We start from the raw sequence: 26161 nt of genomic DNA, 5'->3' as shown, positions 1-26161 counted from the left end.
TTATCATCAGGCATAAGTTAATTAATTTCTTGCGTCTTTAAAAATAGAGATAGGAATTTAAAGCGCCCGTTTATATGGGATAGTAAATTTAGGATAATAAATGGCAAAGGAAATTCAACTCGTTGATTTATTCGTTTGACCGAATGAACGCATTCGAACTCCGAGTATCTACACGCGTCTCGAGTGTTTTCCTTTCATCTAATCTTTTTACCGCAGATTCTATAAGTGTCATATCGTCGTCACACTCGTCGGCGCGTATCGTCTTTAATCTTTATCATCCTCGTTCAGCGCCGCCGCTGCCGCGACAGGTTCTTTGCGAGGTGAAAATTTTGCCGCCGCCGTGGGCCGTCGAGCGTGACACTTTCCTTTTCTTGACGTAATTTTCGCGCAAAAACAATCGCGCTCCATCTCGTATTTCTCCTCTCCGATCGCAGTGAATAAAAGTCTTTTAATCGCTTCCGCGAATATTCCGTTAGTAAAGTAAACTTTATTTTGGAAAAAATTTCGCACGTATATTTATATACGTGCGATATTTAAAAATCGATCGTTATAAAAAGAGTAACAAGTATATTGAAAGTTTGAACGTTGCTAACGCTTTAACGGGTTTCTCTTTTGTCGTTACAAGAAGAAGAGAAATTTATTCGATTGGCATATATATGTTATTAATAAGTCTATTAATTTTTTTATTCACGTTGTCGCAGAAAGAGCGAGGATATTTTAAACATTAACCTTTCAAGATTTTATAGACAAATCAGAGATGTGTAGAAATTGTACAAAAGTCTTTCGAGCTTATATCAAATATTTGTATAAAGTATATGAAAAATTTTTTTATTTTAAATTTAAATATAATTTTGTCACAAAACGAGATTTTCCATAACAGTTATATAAAAGTTTTTTGAAAAGCATGAAAATCTATCTATCTCTGTTTACACATATATTCAATATATACTACATACTTTTTATTTTTATTTTTAGTGATAAAAAATAAAAATGTGTTATGAAAGTTTTTATTTTAACGAAAATTATTCAGTTTTTTTAATACATTTATAAATCTAGCATTTGAAATTTAAGCGGCTTCGTTTTTTTTTCATATAAATAAAAAAAAAATTGTTTTCGGAAATCGAACCAAAAAAAATTTTTTAAATATTCCCTTCACTTCAAATTTTGAACAAAAATATCAGAAAAATCAAGAAATTTTCAAGGAATTTTTTTTTTATAACATTGAGTAGACATCCTGCATAAAAGCTGCAGTTTTCATAATCCTTCATCTCCGATACGAATGCAGTTGCATTGCACCACGAAGGTATCACGTGGATGATCTGTGTGTATCGAAAGGCACTTGAGACACGGTACTTGCCGTCGTAATAACACGCGTCGAGTCTTGGCCAGTGGTCTGTGGTTGTGCAACGCGGAGACGCACTGGTGAAGTCACAAGGATAATGCATCCGCGGTGCATCTACCGTGACCCCGGCTTAGCTGGAAGATCGCGTGCGATAGCACGTACATAACTATATCTGCAATACCTATAATATGATAAACAAGCAAATATACATTTGTAAATCGTAAAACTGTCTAAATTTTTGAAGAAATGCCTATAATTGCGTTAGTGTGTCAAGTATCCATTTTAATTGCTCGGAATTATTTCGATTATTCTTTAATTACACATTGCGATATTATTTTCCTTTAAAAATGACACGCGTAATTTTGGAGCACATCTGATATTCAATGTCTCTTAGATACAGAAAGAGACATAAAATATACAGATATAATAGATTTTATTTAAGATATCTCTTTAATATATTTAGAGAGAGATACCTAATTAATATAATATTGAACATTTTATACAAAAACCTTGACAGGGTGTCCTTCGCGTTACAATATATATTGATTTATGCGAGGAAATAAATGCAAGGAAATAATCGCAAATAATATTGAAGAAAAATTATTAATAATCGCGCGACGATCGCGTAGAGATTCTCTGGGATATAATATTATCTGTGGTTGCATAACGCGCATCACTGCGTTCGATTCAATCGTGAAATTTTATTTAAATGGAACGCGCAACCGTTACTTGTCCGTATTGCGACGAGCGATAATTTGCATAATTAATAACAAATAGTCCGTAACCCGCATCTTTTTCTCTTTTTTTTTTTTTCTTAAATAGAAAATGTATTTACTCAACAGCGCGTGCAAGTGCATCGCGGTCTACGTACTCGTGACCATTATTTTTTTCTTCATTGATCAGCCATCCTCGAGCCTATAGTTTGCTCCGCGACGCGTGAAAAACGTGTTCGTGCACTCAACATCACAGAATTATACGTAGCCGCAACGAACATATGTTTTTATTATTACGACGTGATAATATTACCATTCTCCTTATGTGCACGAGTATTCCTTAATTATTTAACTTTGTCTTTTGCTTCTTCATAAAGGAAGCTTTGTTTTCGTGACAAAATATTTTTTCCAATTTTCGATGCCAATGTATTTAAAATTTTCCAAAACCATCGAAAAATCATTTTTTTTTTTTTTAATGTATATTTGTATGTATGTAATGTACAAGCTCTAATTTTCGCAAATTTTAAGATATTGGACTAAATTTTTTTAATGAATAGAATATTATTAAAGGACGGTTGGTATTGAACTTGGTAAGGATCGGTGAAAGGGTTTACTTTTTATGAAATTTTGAATTTTTAGGAAAATATCTGTGCACATTTTAACTTCCGCAAATTTTGAGATAATAGGCAAAATTTTTTTTACATAAATAGAATATTATTAAAGAATGGTTGATAGTTGATATTGAATATGATGGAGAATCGGTGAAAGAATTCATTTTTTATAAAATTTTGAATTTTTTGAAAAATGTCTGCATATTCTATAACTTTTATAAATTTGGGACATCTTTCCCTATAAGAAAACCAAAATTAAAAAATCTGTTTGCTTTAAAGTGCTTAAATTTTGTGAGCGAAATAAAATGATGAGAAAGCAATATGCAAGTTTCTAATTTGCATGATTTTTTTACAATACTTTGATTTATATTAATGCTAAAAATTTTGTTAAAGCTTTAATTAGAGAGGATTGATAAAAGAATAAAAATTTATCCTAAGCTTACTAGATATGTATGCCAGAATAATAAATTATTTTTAACTTAAAAAAGCATCTGCGTCTCTATATATTTTTTAAGAAAGAAACATTTTTCAATTTATTTGCGAAATTTATAGATGAAAAGGATGTGCGATAATTTTTAGAGTTAGAGGTCCTTTACACATAGCAAAGATGATTTTTTTACGAGCTCGATGAAGAGTTCTAGTAACAAAGTCGAGATATTTTCGAGACAGAATATTTGATTTGTCGGGGCATAAAGCGGAGACACAGCCGCCTTTCTTTTCTCCACGCAAGTGAAGTGATAATTCCCGCGGTAATGGGGAGAATGAAAACTGTTACCGCAGTTATGACAGGAATTATGATTATTGCTTTTTTGCACAATTGACATAGCCGGAGCCGATGGTATTAGAGGCGAGAGCAGAAGGGCGCGCCTCTATCATACCTCAGAAAAGATATTGTCGATCATGTGGAGGTGGAATAGATAATTTCTCACTCTCTGAGTCGTCGACCTGCCTGCCTCGATATAGTCCCGAACCGGAAATGTACGCTCACTTGAGCGTGACAGACGCGGTTTTCATCCGGAAAGGTAATTGTTGACACGGAACCGGCAGGCCGCTTTTTAACGTGACTTCTCGTGACGCTAAAGATACGATTTATTAATAACAATTAAATGATTAAATTTATCAGGCATATAATCTGAAAAAATGGAAAGAAAAAAAATAGCATTAAAACTTTTTTTGGGAGAAAGAAAATTATATAAAATTTATGTGAGCAAAAAATTTACGACATTTATTAAAAGTATCTAAAAAAGTACTGAAGCAGCTTTTTTGTATCGTATTATTGATTGTTGAAAACTAAAATGTAAAAAAAGTTTATATTATATAAAATGAGATGATTATATCTTAATGATTAAATTGAATGAACGATAAATATTTTGCACATACTAAGATTATTTGCAATCAGACGGTTTAGAAGCGTAGTTATTTTTGCGAATGAATTATGAGAAAAGACCAGTAGTATCACAGCTATTCATTAACAGAGAGGAGTCTACTCTCTTCCCTCCGTGATCGCCCATCGAGATGACCTCGGGAGATGAGTGGCTAAGCACGCGAGCGCGCTTTTTCACCTGTCTCGTTTTTCTCCTCCTCTTCCTCTTTTCTATCTTTTCTTTTTGCAAGAAGGGTCACTGTATTTCCACCGCAATCGTGTGATACGTTCCTCATTCTTCTTTTGAAACGCTTTTGGAACGTGTTACCTTATGAATTAACGTTAGCTTATCAAGAGGCAGATCTCGTGTTCTTTCAGGGATACTGAATGCCAATTTCATGCTTCTCTTCATTCAAGCAAGTTGAATGAAATGATGTGTCATTTACACCAGAATGTGCTGGTAAACATCGTGAATTGGCAAAGAGAAAAATCGATGCGAAAGGAATTCTGCATATTTGCGTCTTATAATTAAGAAAAAGAGAAATACACATATGGATCAAATTGCTTTTTTAAGGCTCTTTAACGCTCTATAATCGATTAGGCATGGAGCATTAAAGCTTGGTACCAATTCGATCCGTTGGTTGTATCTTTACCTGAGATATCTTTTTTTATTTTTTTACGCACATATATAAAGGTAATTGACCAATAATATCTTATCTTTAGAAAAGTATAAATACAAGAAAATGAAAAGAAAGAGAGAGAAAGAAATAACTTGCAGTTTTGCTATTTAAGGTTTTCGTCTCTTCGATTCTCACTAATTAATCGTGTATTCAAGTATCTCAAGTGTTCTATAAAAAGTATGCAATAAGTAGTGATCAGGTTCGCGAAGTTGGATCTTGTGTACACGTGAGTATATGTTTCACTGAAGAGATCTCATCTCGTATTTTCTCGAGAGTTGCTTAGACTAACATAGAAGAAGAGCTGCTCTCACGAGAGGCGCATCTAAAGATCGTTGCCCACTTGAGCCGGCAGTCTTTAAAGGAAGTAGTCGCGCCTTGTAGACGCTTTGGCGATATGAAAAGATCTAAAGCTATGTTCGCTGCACTAGCGAGATATCGTATAAGAAAGATAAATCACAGTCGATCGAAGATCTCGTGATCGTATATGATCGCGAGAATTTGCATAACTTCAAAAAAAATTCTTTTATGCTGAACATTTTTATTTAAGTATTTAGTAATATTAATATTGTAAAAAAAAAAAATGAAAGATTTTTATCAAGTCGTTGCGCTGCAAAAAATCTAGAAAACGTACTCATTTTTCGAGAAACGAGCATGTCTCCTTAAAGAAAATTTATCTATTAATGTTTACGTATACAAAATACTAAACAAACGCATCAACGAAAGAAGAAAATAATTTCTTGTATAAAAATTGTATAAATTTATTTATATCATATTTATTTACATACTTTATTTATTTAGTTCAAATATCTATTTTCTCGCGAGAGTCAAATTTCTCGTAGTAAAGATCGTTTAATTCGATCCAAAATCGCTTTCGTCAGCCACGCCCGTTTTCATCTCGTCTGCACCTGCCAGGCGTGCATGCAGGCGTGGTGACCTGCGTCTATGTGTATACATACTTTACCTGCATACACGCCGCTCTCGCGATCGCGTACACATGCTAGTTTACTTTCTGTTTTTCGACTGGCCGCGGCTCTTACGTGAGCTTGTGGGACAGGATTTTTTGCGAAAGTCCCGCATGGACGAGAAAGTAAAGTGCACCTCGCTGTTCGCCCTCGAGGCTTGCCCCATTTTCCGACCTTATGCGCTTCGTCGTGCATTCCGTCGTACCTTGCTCCGCAGCTGCTGCTGCTGCGAGCGTGGATTTTGCGCTCTAATAATTGCCAAGTCGAAAAAAAAAAAAATGCAGGACAAGTCGACGTTTTCGTACTGTACTGGTTATATAAATTGAATAAAAATTTTTTTATATAGAGATAAAAATTTGCGAATATTTCTCTCTCTCTCTCTCTCTTTCTCTCTCGCATGCAATATAGTTATTTATATATAGCTATGCAGAAGTAGCTGAAAAATTGTATGAAAAATTTCTTTATAATTATAACGGCATTAATTTAGGAGCAGATTTATAAAGAGGACTTTCTTATTTCAAAATTTATTGCGTGTATGAATACCGTTTTGCGCTTTTCAATTACGTTCCTTAATTACCGCAATTTCACGCATTCTTGAATCTAATAAATTCTGCTCAATTTCGATATCATTCGTGCGACTCAACTCAGTTTACGAATTGTATGTAACCCATATATTAACCGATATACATCCCACTTTCACTTATCTTCTCGCAGGACTTTCGGAAAAGTTATTGTTCTGCCGAAATTAAGGACCCTGGCGTCATTTTATATTTTCTGAATAAAATAATTAATATAAAACTTGTCTAGTTTACACTCATATAATCCATTAATGATATGAATATATCTGATGATGACATTTTTGAGCATATTCAAAGAAGGTTAAACTGGCAAAAACCATTATATCTCAGCAAATCTGATTACCAAATAGTCAAAGTACAATAGTTTCTTATTTTATTTTTTGTTTCTTACTAGCTAAATATTGGCTAGAGTTTATGATCATTAAATGGTCAAGCAATTTTTTCTACTCGGAATAACTTCTTTTTCCACTCACTGCCAGAATTGTAAAATAAGTTCCCGTTCAAGTCTTTTTATTTGCAACTGCATAAAGAAATAGAGAGAGAGACGGAGTGTCGCGCAGGCTCGCAGATTAGATTCAGTCTTTAAAACATGTCGCGGACATGTCCCGCTCTCTCCTTCCGAGATGTAGTCCTTCTTTGAAGTATACATATGTTGTACCTATGTTGCACTTATGTGTACTTATCAGCGGAGTGCGTACATCAGGAAGATAAGCGCAGAGTGGATAATTATAAAGCGCGAACTGTGAACGGATTTGAGCGGATTAGATAGAAAACCTAACCTAGAAAGCCTAATATCAACGCGATTAAGAAAATCTAATTAAGGCTTTTAAGGATAATAGCATCCTTCTCGTTCATCCGCGAGAACCTATTTCGATTTAATCGTCGCGAGCGATCTCTTCCTCTTTTGTGTGATGACGCGCGCGATTTTTGCGAAACGCGAAATTTCATATACGAACAACGCGTAACGGTACGATGTCGCTTGATAAAAATATTTCCATTGTGTTTTTTTGCTCTCGCGTACACAGTTGGAAAGTTTACATTAGATTTAACGATTTATGCCGCATGTTTTAGACAATTTTTAGTTACGTTTAGTTACAATTTTAAGTCTATACAAATTTTTATATTAATTTAGCATAATATGGATATGTTAAATGGTGACACTAATATTATGTTAATATTTCAACTGCAAAATGAATGCAAACTTTATATTAATTTAAAATAAATCTTGCGTAAAATTAACTTATATATACACTTTTAATGATAAAAATTTAGAAAAAATATTATTGACCGTCCACAGTCATTCTCACTCTTATTATAAAATAAAATCAATTTTTATTTCTGTAAATTTTAACAAATAAATTCTGTCACTAATAATATGGAATTGTTACTAATTAACGGAACATATTTGATTTTAACATTTGAATTTAATTAACACAACGATAATATGTTAAATTAATACATGAATGTGTTTTGAAATTAAGGCAACTTTAGTGTTGAACAGTTATTGGAGAAGCTAAATTTATCGTTAACCACGAAAATACACGCATAGTTGAATATATTTGTTTGCAATTGATACGTTGATTATGTATCTTTGAATTTGGAATATTTTATTTCCAATTGAGAAGATTTATAACTAATACAATTAAGAAATCTGAATGTAAGGAAATGTTGCTCTATGCAAAAAGATTTTTATATTGTTTCATGTTAATGTGACATAAATCTTTTTTTTATTGTTTAATTATTCTGACATAAGAAGATTGCTTTATTGTTTAGTTATTCTGACATAAAAAGATATATATTTTTAGAAACACGCACATATATTGTCCCTTCTCCCTCTCCCTCTCTCTCTCGTTCCCAGTGATATGCATCGGAATTTCGTTTCTTCGGACGTAAATATCGATGTCATATGCATGCCGTGTTTACTGTGCATACCATCGGTAAACAGCCCGAAGAAAGGAAAAATGATGACAATGACAGAGGCAACAATGGCCGAGTCTCTGTTTTGTGTCTGGGCGAATATAACTCTAATTGTGTTTAGGACCCTTACGTGTTCTTCCTATCCAGGAAGTTATTACAGCTGGCGATATATCGAAGAGTCCGGAGAGTCAGCGGAGTGATGCATCCGTAATTACCGATAGCCAATTACCGTAAGAATGCCGCGGATCACACGACGTACGTTGCAAATACACATTCGGATGATTTCTCACGACGGTCGGGACTTTTCTGCTTCCATCCGAAGAAGCGAATAATCACGTCGAAAAAAAATATATTGGACGTTTCGCGGTATCGTTAGAGCGATTGATGTAACTCGAGTAATATAGTATTATAGAAAGTACGATGATTGTGTAATGCTCTGTTTCTGTGAAAAAAGATTGTAGGAAATTGACAAATACATTTAGACATTCCTCGTTGATGTTGGATTTGTAATTTCATATCCGCTAGTCAAAGAAAGAAATAATTATGTCGAGAAGAAATTATACTACAGGTACTACAGGTTTTGTGATAATTTTTAAAAACATGCGCACTGAAAAAATTACAGAATATTGTCCTTCATATCTGTCTCATTCTTCTCAATATTAATCAGAGAGTCTATTCCCTGGAAAAACATGGAAAACTTGAATTCTAAGGGATTTTTTTTTTTGTATCTGGAAAAATCAGAGAATTCTCATGAAATTTTGTTGGGACTTTGAGAATTTAAAAAAAAAATTTTTTTTTTAATAATTTTATTTTTATAAGCAGTCAGTAATTCATCAATAGGCTAATTATTTTTAATATATTAAAAATATTTTTAATATAAATTTATTATTTTTTATAATATAAATTTATTATTTTTATTAAAAATATTATTTAATATTTTTTAATAAAAATATTTTTAATATATTAAAAAATATATTTGTCTCTGTTTATATATTCAACGTCTTAATAAAATACGCATATACATATTTTTTATTGTAATTTTTAACAATTTTTTCAATAAATTTGCAAATCTAACACTTGAAATTTAAGTGGTTATATGTTTTTCCTTCATATGAGTGAAAAGCACTAGGAAACATATAACAATAAAAAAATATTCTTTTAGAAAATTGCATCAAAATTTTTTTTAAATATTCTCTTTATCGAGAATTTTGAATAAAAATATCTGAAAGATCACGGAATTACCAAAGAATTTTTTTACATGTTTTGAGTAGACATCCTGCTATTATCTCTCAATTATTATCTCTCCGCGACTTTGTTTGCAGAGCTACGACACCTTGAGCAAGGGCAAGAAGTCGTGGAGCGTACGACTGGGTCTGTCGCGGCAGCACCACCAGAATCCCGGGGATGATCCCGGCAAGGGCGGTTGGGGCACCATAAGCGGCGGCAGCGTGTTCTCCCGCCAGATGATTTACGGCGGCGATCCGTGGCTTTACGGCACGGTGAGGTCGTCGCGGACCGAACAACCGCGGCCGTTCCTCACGCCGCCGCCGCCGTCGGGCGCGGCACCGCTGCTCGTGCTATGTTCCTGTCCCGAGTTCCTCTCCGGCACCGTCAGGAAGCTCGGCAGCTGCCGCAAATGCGGCGGCCATCGGGTCGCCGGGCTGCCCCTCGGCGGCACCTGCCGGCTACCGTCATCCTCGAGATCCAGGCCCAGTCTCGCCGGTGAGTGAATCCGTTCATCAATTCGTTCGCTATTTTATTACCGATTTTTTTTTTTTTGAGTTTTTTCGGAGAATATTTCGCGGATATATTTATTTAACTTTTGTTTCATACAGGGTGTTAGGTCAATGAAACTTCAGAGTCTTATAGGAAATTGAATTTTGGACAAAAAAAATTTCTAAATGTAGATCCGGAAAAGCTTCATTAAAAAGTTATAGCTAACAAACTTCGAAAAATCAGATCTTTTTTTGATGATTTTTAAAAATAACTTAAAAATCCTTCAGTCATTTGAAAAAAGTAATGAAACAAATTTGATGGGTTTAATTAAATAACAAACTAAATTACATTAATCTTATTTAATTTTGATAAAGCATTAAAAAAAAAAAATAAGTTTATAACAACGAAAAAGGCAGAAACTTGGAAAAAACTTTCCGATGATTTTTGTGTAAACATTACATTTGTAGTGCAAATATTGCAAATGCAAACGTAAAACTGTTCTTATTAAATTTTGATTATAACTAATTATTTAGAAAGACTTTATTAGCTACAATTTTTTTACGAAGCTTTTCTGAATCTATGTTTATGGGAACATAAATGAGAATATAAATATTAATAATAAAATATTAATATTAAGAAAATAATATTAATAATATAACTAATAATATAATTAATAATAATAATAATATTAATAATTATGTATTAATTATATTTTGACATGAAATATACTTTCGTATACGAGGGCGTCGACTAAATTCGTAAAATAAGTGAGGGGATGTAAAGAGCTCCTGACTGCCAATAATGTTCACGCTCTAATTGCGTGCGCTTCGTACTAGAGAGAGATTTTCTCCTCGTTTGCGTTCGAGATAGCGTGCATACAACGAAGCGCAGAAAGTTCTCGGCCGCGAGCTAATAACTGAATCTTATTCAACGATGATGCTCTCGCATAGCCGTGTACTTTAGTTTGCATTAAAATCGTTTTAGACTGTATCGTACGCTTCTTCTCCGTTTATTCGAGTCGCGGTTGAGCTGCGATACTTTACGAATCATTAGAAATGTAAAGTAGCGATGCTTCAGACAATTGATACTTTACACTCGAATGATTTTCGCGATGATGATTGGATCGCTCCGTCTTGTATCGATTTACGATCGATGTGAAATGTAAACGCGAATCAGCTGATTACTAGCGTTACTTTTATTAGTGAAAAGTAAAAATAACGGTCAAATAAATGGTTACAAAGTTTTTGTATGCACGCATTATGTACGATGCTTTTTTTTAAATAAATTATTATTTTAAATAAATTACTGTTAGTTAGCATAAAAGTGAAATATTATTACACATAAAATAGATATAAAAAAATATTAATTTTTTGAATTAATTTGTAGCCTCAAGTGTTGTAAAGAAATTTCTCCAAGAGAATTAAAAACGCTGAAAATTTTCAGAATATAAATTCCTCAACATCTAATACGAGAAACCGAAATATATATTCCCGAGAGGAAATATTACCGCGAAGAAAATTTCTCGAAATAATATATGTGGAGTAGAAACTGAAATGCGTGCCGTCGCAAAAATTTCATATTTCACGTTCGATCTAGAGATCTAGGTCGCCGTAATAAATCGGGTTACAGGGGCCGCCGGGCGATTCTCTCTAGCGACTACAAACGGTTAAATCTATTTGCTAGGCGTGTTGAGGACTTCGATCGACGATCCGTACGATCAGATGCGACGGAACCGGCTGGTGGAGCCGAGATTGCGGGCGCGCAGCATCTCGCCTCATCGATCGTCCTCGCAGCGAGATTCCAGGAGCCAGAGCATGATTTCGCGGGGGGCCGCGAAGGAGCGAAAGGGCTCGGTCGAGGGTACGTCGTCGTTGTCTTCGTCGTCGAGATCCGAGTGGTTCGATAAGGAGCCGAGCGCGGTTGCGAGCTACGACGATCGCAAATCGCGACCCGGTTTCTCCGGCGGCGTGTCTCCGGATGACTGGATGCTGGAACAGACCTCGGAAAGTCACTCGCGGATTCATCCCATCGCGACGACGTCCGCGAGACTGACCCGCGTTTCAAAAAAATCGCCGAGAGAGACAAATCAGAGGAGGAGTGGCCAGGATGATTGGAAGGAAGGAGGAACGATCGCTGCGGACTCACGGAAGAGCATCCTCGAGTGCGATGTGAATCCATATCTATTACTGAAGAAGCAGAGAGACGAGGACGATCTAAGCGACGATTTATCGGACAACGCGTTGGAGCAAGACGATCTCAGGACAATGTCCAGTCTGTTCGATTCGTCGAAGGTGAAGTCGATCGAGAGGATACCGAACAGGAGCGCCGTAGCGGCGATCGGTGGTCAGCGAATCAGAGTTTTCAATGAGGCGTTCAGGAAAATTTCGGACGATGACGATGACGACGACGACGCGCCACTGCCAGTCACCAGGATCCCGATACCCAAGGTATCACCGAAGAGACCACCTAGAAGGCTAAAGGAAGCCCGGCAAACGTTGAAGAGCATTTTAAAACGCGGCCGCATGATCGAAAGCAAGAGGAAGAATGTGCTCTTTAACGTTGATAACGTGATATTCGCACCTGAAAAACCATCCGAAGCGACGCGACTGTCTTGGAACAAGATTGGCAGAATCCCCAATTGCAACAAGGAACAGCGAATCAGCAGTCCCGGGTCTGAACGGGAGGAAGCGCCGATCGTGCCGCAGGAACAACAGGAGAAACATAAATTCATCACGATCCCGAATATCAAGGATCCAAAGATGGACAGGATCAGGCTCAAGGAGCCGAAAATCGTGCCGGAAGTGAAGAAGATCACGCCGCCCGATCTCGACAGGATCAAGATAGACAAATTTGTCCCGTCCAGGAAGCCCAGTCGCCCTGTCGCATCTAAAAAGGACGAAATCAGCAACGTACAGCAATCCTCGCTCAATGCTTCGTTACCGTCATCGAAGATCGTTACTAGGGAGGAGGAGAAGACATTATCGGGAGAGAGGAGATTATTAGACGAGAGCACCGTCCGACTCGAAGAAGAGACCGAGTTGGAGATCGAGATCGAGGAGTTAAAGGATCGTCTGCCGTGCATTGCTGTGGACGAAAAGGACCTTATCTTAAAATCCGAAGGTGAGTACTTTTTAAAATGTTATAAATTTCTTCATTTTACATTGCTTACATTATTTATATTACATGCGTTATCATTTTATTAAAACCATATTTATATATCAATTCGAGATTACGAGACGCCAACAGATTATTATTCTGCTTCTTTATTATAATATTTGATAATATCATATTGATTTAATTTCATTGATAACATTATATTAAATATATATGCGACAAAAATAATAACAATAGAATCTAATTTGTCGCTTCATTCTATTTTTTTTTAGCATATTTTTGGAGGAGAATTTTTTTCACATTTTTTGTTTCCTCATAAAGGAAATTTTGTTTTTGTAACAAATTTTTTTTTAAATTTTTTCTGCCAATGTAGAGAATGTTTGAAAAATCAAATTTTTAAAAAATGTCTTGTCAATTATGATTACCTTTAATTTCTGCAATTTTTGAGATATCGGGCTAAATTTTCTCAAATAAATAGAATATTATTAAAGAATAGTTGATATTGAATTTGGTGAAGATCGATAAAAGAGTTCATTTTTTATAAAGTTTTGAATTTTTTGAGAAATGTACATGTTTTAACTTTTGCAAATTTTTAGATATCAGATTAAATTTTTTTACATAAATAAAGTGCTATTAAAGGATGGATGGTAAATGAATTTGGAAAAAAGGATCATTTTTTATAAAATTTTTTGGGAAATGTCTATACATGTTATTAACTTTTGCAAATTTTGAAATAACTTCTTCTATGAAGAAGTTAAAATTGAAAAACCCGCTGGCGAGCGAAATAAAATGATAAGAAAGCAAGTTTCTAATTTGCACAATTTGCATCTTGTTTATTTGGCATACAAATAATATATAAAATGCTTGCTCAAAATTCATAATTAAAATATATGATTTATAGATAGAATCACAAAATATATTAAAGCAAAGAATTGAAACATATTATTTTTTTCTATGCATTATTACATTCTTCATGATTAAAAATTACGTTATCGTTTATCATATATCGTATATTTTTATAAATTTCTGAACATATAAAATTTTTATAATAATATAACTGTTATTTTAGAGCTATAAATATGCAGCTGTATATTGACAATTAATTTATCGACGATTATAATCGATCTCTTTATGAAGCTGACACTTCTGACACTATGTGCTTATAGTCATAGAGATTAATATCGTATGCGGAAATTTGCGAAATCTAAAAATATGACGCGGCCGTTTCATATCGCGGGCAAAAATCCGCGTTTATCGCGAATCGATAATCCTACATCGGCTGCTCCTCGACGCTTATCGTATTATCATCCGGTTACGATCTCTTTTCTCTCCGGTCATTATGCTAATATGCGTGATTAATGGGCCGTTGAGGTTGACGCGGCTTATCGGGCTATCCTTGAACTTTCGAAAAAAATTACGCGTTCAAGGATGTCGGCTCGCGTTTGCTTACGCTTCTCTTAACGGTGCACAGCATTTTGTCCTCGAGGTTCTTATAAGGATCATTGAATTCCGTGTTCACACGTTTATAAAGATCATTGAAATCGCGATTCTCTGGCGGCGAAATTTGTCTCGAAAAAATATATTTAATCCAAGAAATTGCATAAAGAATATGGATTTTTTTTTTCTTTTTTTTTTTTTGGTACGCATATATGTAATGCATTATCATGCATAGAGTTTGGTAAATTAATACGAAAGCAAATTAAATGCGGATACTGGTAATAAGGTGCGGCTGAAATTTGCGGGTAACCTTCCTTAAGACCCGCTTTGTTGATGAGGAGAAAGGTTAGCTGATCCTGACGACCCTGAGCCTTATCCTCAGGCTGTTTGCTTTAAGTGTCGCTTAAAAGAGCCACATGAGTTCTGACTGGAGCATTCGAAAGTGTATAAGGTCAGGGCTTGACAATTTATCATCTGGCTACTTGTTCCAAAGTTACGTAGTAGCTATTACACATTAAAAAAAAATGTTGCATCTTCTCTAGCACATAAAACAAAAGGATATCTTTTTTAAGAGAATTACCATCGTGGAGAAAATTATTAGTCTGTAAAATTGAGCTATTTTATAGCGTTTGTCTTGCGACACGTGACTCGGAATCGATTGTAAGTGGATTATTTTTTGCAGAGAATACGCGACGTAATATATAAAGTGACGCAAAATTATCGTCTTTCTAATTTTTTAAGAATGAGGATATTATATCGAACAGTGATAATTTTTTCATCACAAAATAATTTTTTTTTTTTTTGTAAGTTCTTGCAACAATGCTGCTGCCGCGATATTTGTCGTGAAAAAAACACTCTTTCCGGTGTTATATTATCTTGCATTCGCGCGCGCGATGAAAGAGAGAGAAGCCGCGAAAATGGACGCGTGGGAAAGATACGAGACAATCGAGAACAATGCGAACGACGGTCGTCTTTATATGGAACGACGTGTACATATTTATCGACGACTTGTCCAAAGGGAGAAGAATAGAGTTACATACATAATTCCATACATGCTGATCGTCCGATTTGATCCTATGGTCTATTTCTTCTCGAGAAAATGCGCGTATCGTCCGATTACGATGTAAAAGATCTCGCGGTAGCATCTTTTTGACAATAAGGCATCACGTGGCGCCGATTCGCGAGACTATACAACGAACAATTTCAAAAGCCGGAAATTTAATATTATAGAAGTCTAATAGTTTTAAATTAAATGTGCAATCTCATTTTTTTGTCATTTCTATAATTGTTTTGTCATTCTTGGTGAGTTTGTTCTAAATGAGCAAATACATTCTTTGTTTTTCTTTTCAGAAAATATAATATCTGATTTATTTATACAATTAAAAAATTGGCTTAAATTTAATAAAAGTATATCGCATGTTTTAAATAGTTATATTATTCCACACAAATTTTTGTGTTAATTTAACATAATATGGATATATATTAAATAGTGGCAATAATACTATATTAATATTTTAACATAAAATAAATGCAAACTTCATAATAATTTGAAATAAATTTTGTAAAATCAACATATTTTTAATGATAAAATTAATTTATTGTTAGAAAAAAAGTTACTGACGTTATTGAGCTTGTAGTCATTCTCACTCCTATTATAGAATAAAATCAATTTTTTTTTCTGTACATTTTAACAAATAAATTCTGTCATTAAAAATACAGAACATATCTATTGTGTAAAATTAAAAATATGTGCACATTGTGTTATTTTTACATTTTTTAAAATTATTTTTTAAAATCATTTGAGTTCAATTAACGCAACAGCAATATGTTATATTAATGCATGAATGTGTTAAATATTTAATATAAAAATTTTAACTGGCATATTTTTTAACAAGAAAACATAAATTTTTTAACTCTGTAGAAATTAAAAAATTTATTATATAAATTCTTTTACACAACTTAATTTCGATAATGGATATTTTAAACATATTTTATGAAACTAAATGTTTTTTTCTTTCGAAAAGAACCTCAGAAGCAGACATTGCGACACGATGACGCGGATTTAAGAATGTAGAGCTCGCGATATAAATTGCCTGCAACGCGGATAAGACGTAACAGAAAAATAGTGAATTAACTTGTTTGATTGGCGCCAGGTCGACCGATTTGGCTCGTTTAATCGTATCGGTTTCGTCTGAAAAAAAAAATGAGAGTTATATTCCGTCTTATTAATAGAAACGAGCGTGCATTAACGATCATTGCGCCCCTCTTTACGTACGCCATATTAATTAGCGTTGCGATTAATTGATATTCCGCGCGCGATCTCTGCCAATCGTCATAAGTTACATTGGCTCCTACTAATAGCACCTGTAGTAGTGATATCACAAACTGGTATTATGACGTAATAGTACTTGCAATCGTAATAACTAATACATAATACGATGAAGTTTTTCCAAGATTGATATATTTGCTCGCGATACATCGAATGATCAAGGCGAATAACGTATATAACGGTATTACACTTCAATAAAATTTGCAAGATGCCAATCTCTCGAAAATATTGAGAGTTATTTATGTTTGTCCCGTTCATCAATGTAGAATTTATCCTAATTAACAGTGAACGTTTTTTCTAGCCATAAAAAAATATCGTCCTATAATTTACAGGCGCCCCTAGAAAATTGAATGAATGCAAGAACGAAAGCTATGTGCAAAGAACATAAGAAAGACAGGTAGAACATTTTAGAGCTATTTTTGTAAAATTTACATTTTCTTTGTATATATATATATATATATATATATATATATATATATATATATATAAGTTTACTTTTATTGTCTTTTTCTAAAAATAATTTATATAATATTTATATAATATTTATATTTATATTTATATAATATATTTAGCATATTTGCATATTTATATTTATATAATATTTTTAAAATCGAGAAAGAGAGAGAAAGAGAATCATGTAAATTTTCTTGATAAAAAAATTCATGTTTTTTTTATCAAGAAAATTTACATGATTCTCTTTCTCTCTCTCTTTCTCAGTTTTTTAAAAAATATTATATAAATATAAATATGCAAAAATATTATATAAATATAAATATAAATATTATATAAATATTATATAAATTATTTTTTAGAAAAAAGACAATAAAAGTAAAGTTTATTTACAGGAGGCACAGATAGCGTAAGGCATTTCAGAGTAAAAATTCTTTTTCTTCGTAAATAACTCCTCTTGTGCCCGATCTCTATTCATGATTGCTCATGAAATGCGCTCGTGTATCCTCATGCTTGCGGCGGTATGTGAATGTGTAACGAAGAATAAAACAAATCCCCTATACCATGACTTCCGGTGATCGTGTTTCCGGTGTAAATGCACCGCGTGGCGTTAGATAACCGCAGGCGAGCGACACGACGACGAAACGCCTCATGGACATGATGCATATTTTTCTCTTCTTCGTACGCGTTTATAGTATCCGCCTTCATATTTATCGCTCGCATACACACACGTTTCATACAAGTCATCAATCTTGAGAGAAAGGTCATTGAACGCAACTTATGAAAATAATCATTAATTATGTACATGATATCGCCAAAAAAGGTTTACGCATCCACGAGTCTTTAATAAGCATTACATGTGAATTTAAAATATAATTAAAAATTTAAATTTAAATTAAAAAAAAAAAATACTTGCGAGTTTTAATTATTGCTTTATGGAATAAACAAATTCTTGCTATTAATATCTCTATTGCTTGAAATTTAAATAAATTTAAATCTACATGTTTAATATAAATAATCTATATGTTTAATATGTTTAATATAAATTTAAATATATTCGATGTATAAGTATTTCAAGGATATAGAGTATATCTCCATTCATTGCTTTGTACGTTCATCTCCAGTCTTTCCTCCTTACGATGTTTTAATTAGCTATTCCCAGTCTACTTTCTAAGCTCAAGCACGAGCGAGCGCGACGCATTCGAATTATAAAATCTAAATGCCGATTTCTTTTCCCAGGCGTGAATCTTTTTACGTTCATTTCTCCTGTTCGCGCGGGCGGTCGTATCGTGAATTATTTTCATCGGTATCACATTCTATATTGCGCGTACGATAATTCAGGTATAATGTAATAATAACCGAATGAGACGATGATTCACATGATGAATCGCTTTCGCTACGCTCTTTCCATTTCGGAAATTAATAACTGCAGCCAGTCTTCTTGTAATTAAGTTGAAACGCGTCTGTTGTTTGATCCGGATCACGGTTGAATATATAAGAATTTAAGTTTTTATGCTATTTAATTTTTATTATTATTTTTATTAGTAGTTAATAATTTTTTTAATATACATATATTGTAATCTTATTGTGTGCGAATACAATTTTCTTAATTCTTTCCATTATTTAGAAAAAAATATTAAAATAAGATGTAGGTTGAGGATTTTTATTAGTAGTTAATAATTTTTGATTATAATAACATACATATATATATATATATATATATATATATATATATATATATATATATATATTATAATCTTATTGTGCGTGAATACAATTTTCTTAATTCCTTCCATCATTCAGAAAAAAATATTGAAATAAGATGTAGATTGAAGATAAAAAAGAGATCTGATATCTTTACATGCATTAAACATTGCAATTGAATTGATATGCATTTTACATGGGATATGATTAATTAGAAGAAAGTAAACGAGGAAAAAGATCAAGCACATGCATAATAACGATAACGGAAGAGAAGAAGATTTTCTGATATTTATTTGGAGAATTTTCAAAGAAACGATCGATCATTCTGCAGGAATGTTCGTGTTGCATCAGCCACGCGTGCTGCGTCCGTAATAGATGCATCTGATCGAGTATCTCGAGTTGGGAACCTTGACTCCTTCGCGCCGTCGTTGTTTACCCATGGGTCTCATAAATCATCGGTTAGTTCCCTTGATCCGCGGTCCATAACCGTGTAATTATGCTTTCTAGAGAGAGAGAGAGAGAGAGAGAGAGAGAGAGAGAGAGAGAGAAAGAGAAAGATCTCGCGTTTTCACTCTTTCGCACCGACCACAGGAGGCAGTGCCTCGATAATCCTTTTTCACATCGCACGATCCGTATATCATGAAACATCTTTTACGCTCATTTTGTGCGTAGTGGCATAAATCCTCACGCGAACAAGGAACCTTGTCACTTTATCATTTAGCTCACGGGCTCGCGCTTTTCTTTCGTCAAAGAGCGTTGTCCCATTGTCTAGGATCTTTAAGAACGACATTCTTTTTAAGTGTTGCCGCACCTTTCTCTCTTTGTTCAGTCCTGAGTTTTTTCTTTGCCCCATTATTTATTTTTCTTATAGATACACGGTAAAAGTGCGTGAAATGTTCTTTCTTCGTGAGAGTACCTTATTCGCAGTGTAAATGTTTGAAACTTGAACGCGTTTCGTATTCTTCAATAGTAAATTTTAATTCCTTCGCATTTCCAATAAAATGTAATTTTATTTTTATTTTAAATGTAATTTTATTGTTTATGTAATTTTATTTTTAATTTAGAATGTTAAAAGCTACTGTATACAGAGTGTTAAAGAAGGTCAGTGAAACTTTAGAGAATTATAGGAATTTGAATTTGGGACAAAAAAGTTTCTAAACATAGCTAATAACGCTAATAATTTAAAAAAAAAACATGTATTTATTTTATGATTTTTTAAAATAACTTCAAAATTCTTCGTCCATTTGAAAAAAGTAACGAAATAAATTTGATGGGTAATTAAATAATAAATTAAATTACACCAATGCCTTTCCGTACTTATGTTTATGAAACTTTTTTGTTCCAAATTCAATTTTCTATAAGAGTTTGAAATTTCATTGATCTGATTTGGACTCTATATATATATATTTAAAATACACTGATATTTTTATATATTTATATTTATTAGAAAAATATAAATATTTTATCTATATTATATATTTTTCAATTTAAAAAAAAAAGATATAAATTTTCTATTTGACAATTTGACATTTTGTTTAATTAATTAGTCAGAGTACATTATAATTTTCACTGCTTATGAGCATAATATCTTAAAATTACAAATATAATAAATTAAAAAATAAGGAGCTCAAAATTTTTATTTTTTATTACTTATTCATCTTCTTTTATTTTATATATATCATTTACAATAGCGTTAGATTCGATATCGTGATACTTGATGATCAAAGTTAAATCCGTATAGAGAAGATTTATTAGCTGCTACGGCACAACGCTTACAATTAGTTTCGCAAAACCTCGCGGCAACGATAGCCCATCTTTCCTCTTCGTGCGTGAGATTGATCCGATCCATAAAGTCATAAACGAGGCGGATCGGTAATTTGCGCAATCGCTTTTGCGGCCAAGTAATCGTATGCGTCTCAGAAATTCCTGGCAACCTCGTAAAGCCGCGGAAAAACGTTTGAATTTTCTCGCGGCGAGAAATTACGAGCTCGTTTGCTGCGAACCATCAAAGATCACAAAACATCCGTATACTTTCACCGATCGTTACAGACACCGCGTATCGAGGCGATCGAGGAGAGGCCTCGATAATTTTATATTAACTTGACATGTGGAGGGTGCAACATTGCGCGTGCTGATAATCGAACGGAGTTTGAACGAGGTATTAGATTGAAAAGCTAAAGGATAGATTTGCTTGGATGATACTTGATGAGCAAATCATTTTAACGGTCATGCGTATTTGTTGAATTTTTAACGAAAATTCAAAGTTAGAAAATTTAGAAAATTTCACTTTTCTCTCTACTAGTGAAACGTTTTAAATCAAATGAATGCAAATGAAAAACAAAACTCTTTATATTTTGTAGATATATTAATCTAACGGAAATATATATGTGATAAAATAAACAATATATAATTCATTTATAAAATAGTATATAAAAGCAACACAATTAATTTACGTGAATTTCTTATCTTTAATCAGGATGTATAAGGCAATTATAATATTATAATGAATAAGTTGAATGAATTTCCTATGCGAATTCATTGTTATAAAATGCTATCGTCATAAATTTGCATAAAAGCGAGCATCAGCTCTCTTCAGACGCGCATCCGACTAAATCTTGGTATCAGATCACCGAGTATACTTTTCACGCGTATCCGATTCCAGTTTCAGTTGCTTTACATCTGCGGTTTTTCTTCCTGGGATTCGAGTGATGCCAGATCCGTGAGAAAAGAATGGAAATTTTTGCTTTGCAAAAGCGAGAAGTGTATCTGTATCTGTTAAACACAAAGCGCGAAAAATGGACATAAAATAAATCGACTATTTGAATATAAAATTATATAGAATACGTGGGACTCTTTCACAGCTCGAGGCAACTTTTCCTGCAGAATCATTATTGCAAGCATTGCGATTCAGCTTTATAAAAAAATTCTAAAATTAATCTGTATCAAAAATAAGGGTGGAATAATTCATTATATTCATTGTGTTTTTAAAGGAATTGATGGTTGATTTTAAAATTTCTACTTAACTTTGAATGTTTTTTTTTAATGTTAATTTATCAGTAATAAATACATTTTAAATATATATCGTTTATATCGATATATCGATCATATTAACATGATATTTCAACATTTTCCTTTCATATCCCGCTCAAATATAACACTAATTTACAAGGTTTTGTATTAAAGTATTTAAACACTGTTTTCTGGAGTAATTTTAAACGCTGAGCATGAATCTACTATCAAAATATTTTTATCAGGTTATATTTTTGAGAAAAAATAGGGTTGAAACTTCCAAAAAACGCATTTTTTATCATCTTTGAAAATTTGTAGCAGACGAATCTGATGTACAAGAGACCTCAGATAGGACTTAAATGAAAGCTTGAACATTGTATTTTAATATAAAAATATCGAATCTTTTACCTGCAATCAGATTGCATGGGACAGTCGTTCTACTTGACACAGTGCGATCGCCTCTAAAAACAAAGTGTGCGAGAATCGATTCTGCGGTAAAAGATTTGATATTTTTATATTAAAGTGCAATGTTTAAGTTTTCATTTAAGCCTTGTCTGAGATCTCTTGCACATCAGATTCGTCTGCAATAAATTTTCAAAAATGGTAAAAAACGCGTTTTTGGATGATTTCAATCCTGTTTTTTTTGAAAACTTGATCTGATAGGCTACTTTACCTTGCGAATTTGAATTCAGCTATCCAAAATACATTTAAAAAAGTGGTTTCCATTTCTGATACTAAAAAAAGTATGAAATTTATAAATTAGTATAATATAGTATTACTAAACGACATTTTATATAAAAAAAAATCATATGCACTATAAAGAGAGTTAAAATTAAAACACGCCGTCATTTCAATTACTCGCTTTATTTACCGATTAATTTCCCCTGGACCGCTGCCCGCAGAGAACACGAGAAAATCCCTCTTGACGCGAAGCCAAAGCGACCGGTCATTCAGTAAACCGGATGTCTCGGCGGGTGACGTGCTGTTCTCGGACACGATGCGATTTAGTTTGAGCAAGAAGATCAAGTCGCCGTCGTTGTCGATCGGTACATGCGCAGTTTCGCGCGAGAACGCAGATGAGGAAAACTCACCGGAAAGAGGAGGCAAGACAGAAGAGATTGTGGCAGAAACAGGCGAGTTTAAGGAGTCCGATTGCGAGATCGAGGTGAATAAGAACATTAAGGTAGAGCTCGAGAAGAAGAGAGTTGACGATGTCGAGAAGGAGATCGAGCCGCTGCTGGACGCACGTAGCGATATTTCCGATGCGAGCAACGAGCATTTTTGTACGATGAGACCCACCAGCTGGTCCCCGCCACCCGGTAAGCAGAGGCATTGCTTCAAGATCGGCGAGTCCAGCGCGGATGAGACTCCCGCCAATTCGATTAGAGATCATCGGAGAACAATTTCGTCGGCCTCGACAACGTCGTGGAACTCGGCGAGCTCTTACGGATCTTCAAGGATCGAGATCAACTCGCCCGAGAACAACGTTTGCAAGATCACGGTGAGTCCACGCTCATCGCCGCTGGTTCATCGGCTACAAATCGGCCCGGATTCTAGCTCGAAGGGTGCTAGAAGAACGTCCATTCTGATTAACGGCGATCAGAATACAAGCGCGGAACCAACGCGGGATAACAAAGTGACTATCAGCGTCGGTGGAGAGGATAGCGTGTGCAATCCGACAGTGATCTCCGTGAACTCGGACAATCCGCCGAAGATCCAGAGCTCCGCGGAGAATCGCACTCTGGTGATACTCGAGAATTACAGATCGAATATTGTAGTGGAATCAATAAACGATGACTCGCATTCCAAACAAATCGGAAAGGCTAATCACATCGTTGAAGATAGTAAGATGAGTTCGAAGACGAATAATGAAGAAGCATCTACGTCGCCCAGCGAGGAAACCTCCTCACTGTGTCGACACACGGAACAGCCGGCACCGAATTTTGAAAAACAGAAGAGATTGAGTGTCGAACTGAAGTCCTCAGATGCTAATCAGCCTTCGAGATTTTACATATCCGATGAGAAAGTGACGCGATCGGAATCTAAATCACGATTCAAAGACATCGAAGATTCGTCCGACTTGTCGAAAGAAGCTCTAATCTCCAAGTTGCTCGAAGACTCTCTACGAAAAGCTCGCGAGAATGGCGAGATCCTCGACGAGGATAGCGGTCAGGCCATCCTAAAGATTTTGAAGCAAAGCTTGCTGAAAAGCAAAGAATACGAGAGTTCTGAGTCCACTCTCGAAGCAAATTACTCGCGATCATCCAGCCTGAACTCGGACAGTGACTTTATTTCAACGAATCTCTTCCTTGAAGAGAATCCCTACGAAGTGATCAAGGAACCGATCTACGAGGAGATACCTGACGAACCGCCGCCGTTGCCGCTCAGCCCTCCACCCACGGAGGATTACATCAAGGACAGAATTTACTTTGGCGACGTCGAATATTACAAAAAAATGACGCCGGCTCAGTTTCTTGGCCCATATTTATCTGAGGAAGTTTTCAAGAAATCCAATTCGGAGGATCTAGCCCAAGCCTACTTGTCCAAGAGTCCCGAAGATTTCTTCAAGAAGATGTCGACGTCGCCCGAGGATGACAGCAATATCTCCACAAAGTTCGAGCTCTTGAATTTTCTGATGGACTCTAAAGATCGCACTCGCCCTGCGGAAGAAGACGAGGATGAGGATGAAGACGAGGAAGATGACGCCGAGAGAGACCTCGAGGCTCTGTACGAACAGAAGGAAACAAGCCTGGGCGATCTCAGCTCTAAAAGCTCACAGATTTCCAATGTGTCGGACAGCAGCGAGGAGTGTAACATCATCCTGACAAGTTCGCCGGAGACTTTAAAGGTGAGTTTACAATTAATTAGTAACTCTTGGTTGGCGAATAAAATTCTGCAAACAATCTTTCGTCTCAAGATCTCAGAGATTTCTAGATTACGTGTGTTAATTTATAATGGACTTCTACAAATTTTTTTTATTAATCTGAAAATTTTTTATATTATTTTTACAGTCGAGAACGGTTGACATAGAGAGAACCGACAGCGGGGTCGGGTCCGAGAGCAGCCAAGCCAGCAGCACTCGGGGTGTCGTGAGACGCTGGAGAGCGGGCAACAACGTCTCTTCCGGTCCGAGAAGCCTCTTGGGTGGGATACCACAAGTGATCTCCGGTACTGCGAAGCTGTGCGAGGATTGCGAGCAGCGGCTGGATCCTCTGATAACGGACAGGTAAATTGCAAGAGTTTGAATCACCAATTGAGACTGTTATGGTGTTTCGATATTATACAGATGTACTCAGGAAAACGTATCTTAACAATCGCAAATCTCCATTGGATAAAAATTACGCCACTAATCGTGTGATTTACTTGGAAACCATTGTATCTGGTATAAAGGATTTAAATCGTATAAGAATTTATACAGCGAGGATTATATAAATAATCGTTGAAGAAATATATGTTCGCGAGAGAAACGATCGCGCGAGTGTGATTAACGGTTCTGTTTATCTTTTTCTTTTTTTTTCTCTCTTACGCGCGACGGTATATATTATTTAACGCACGAATGATGCACATTAATAAGCGAAATCATTATGGATACAGCGCTCTCGCGTTTCAACTTGACTCGCTTTTATAGCTTTTCACGTACCGTTCGACTTGCAAAATGAACGCGAGCGTTTTCTGAAACTCGTTTTTAACTTCGACGTCCGCGTAAATCGTTATCACTCTTAGTCGGATTGGCGTAGATAGCGCTCGATGATCCGGAGAGAAGATATAACGGTCCTCACCGGAGAGTGTCCTCCACGGCTAGCCGGATTTCGATCGTGAGAGATTCAGTTTATTAGGAATTCGCTCGTTTCGCTTCCGAACAAAGTATAAATCCTCGAATAAAATGTTTTGCTTATTTCGACCTCTTGGCGATGCAATCTCGCGGATCGAGGAACGAATGTCGTTTCGTTACGCTTGCGGACCTTTCGCGGTCGATCCACCTGCATCCGTCATAGCAATCTGAGCACCGATTCTCTTCCCATGAGAAATTAATCATCAAGAAGAACATCTTCCTCTTTCAGAATTAACGCCGAGCCTAATCATCAAAAGCCGTGATTAATTGATTCTTTTTTCGCACACTGTTCTTTATACTTTTTGATTGTATGACCTGTATCAAAGTGAGGTAACGCTCTCTTTATTGATGTATTTGGAATTCATGCGGCTAAATTACGCGACAAATGCAAGAGACAGCGGGCC

General features: G+C 34.9%; 1 protein-coding gene across 2 annotated transcripts in view; it reads left to right on the top strand.

The window, feature by feature from the left end:
• Positions 1-26161, top strand: part of LOC126856239 (uncharacterized) — a 77258-nt gene that overhangs the window by 48036 nt on the left and 3061 nt on the right. For both annotated transcript variants that reach the window (XM_050604579.1, XM_050604580.1), the window contains exons 3-6: positions 9489-9888; positions 11566-13002; positions 22828-24773; positions 24937-25151. In XM_050604579.1, coding sequence (XP_050460536.1) covers positions 9489-9888; positions 11566-13002; positions 22828-24773; positions 24937-25151 — 3998 coding nt within the window. The remainder of the gene's footprint in view (positions 1-9488; positions 9889-11565; positions 13003-22827; positions 24774-24936; positions 25152-26161) is intronic.

This window comes from Cataglyphis hispanica, chromosome 18, assembly GCF_021464435.1.
Source record: "Cataglyphis hispanica isolate Lineage 1 chromosome 18, ULB_Chis1_1.0, whole genome shotgun sequence".
NCBI lineage: Eukaryota > Metazoa > Arthropoda > Insecta > Hymenoptera > Formicidae > Cataglyphis > Cataglyphis hispanica.
The sequence above is the reverse complement of the archived record's forward strand: the minus strand, read 5'-3'. Positions and strand labels throughout refer to the sequence as shown.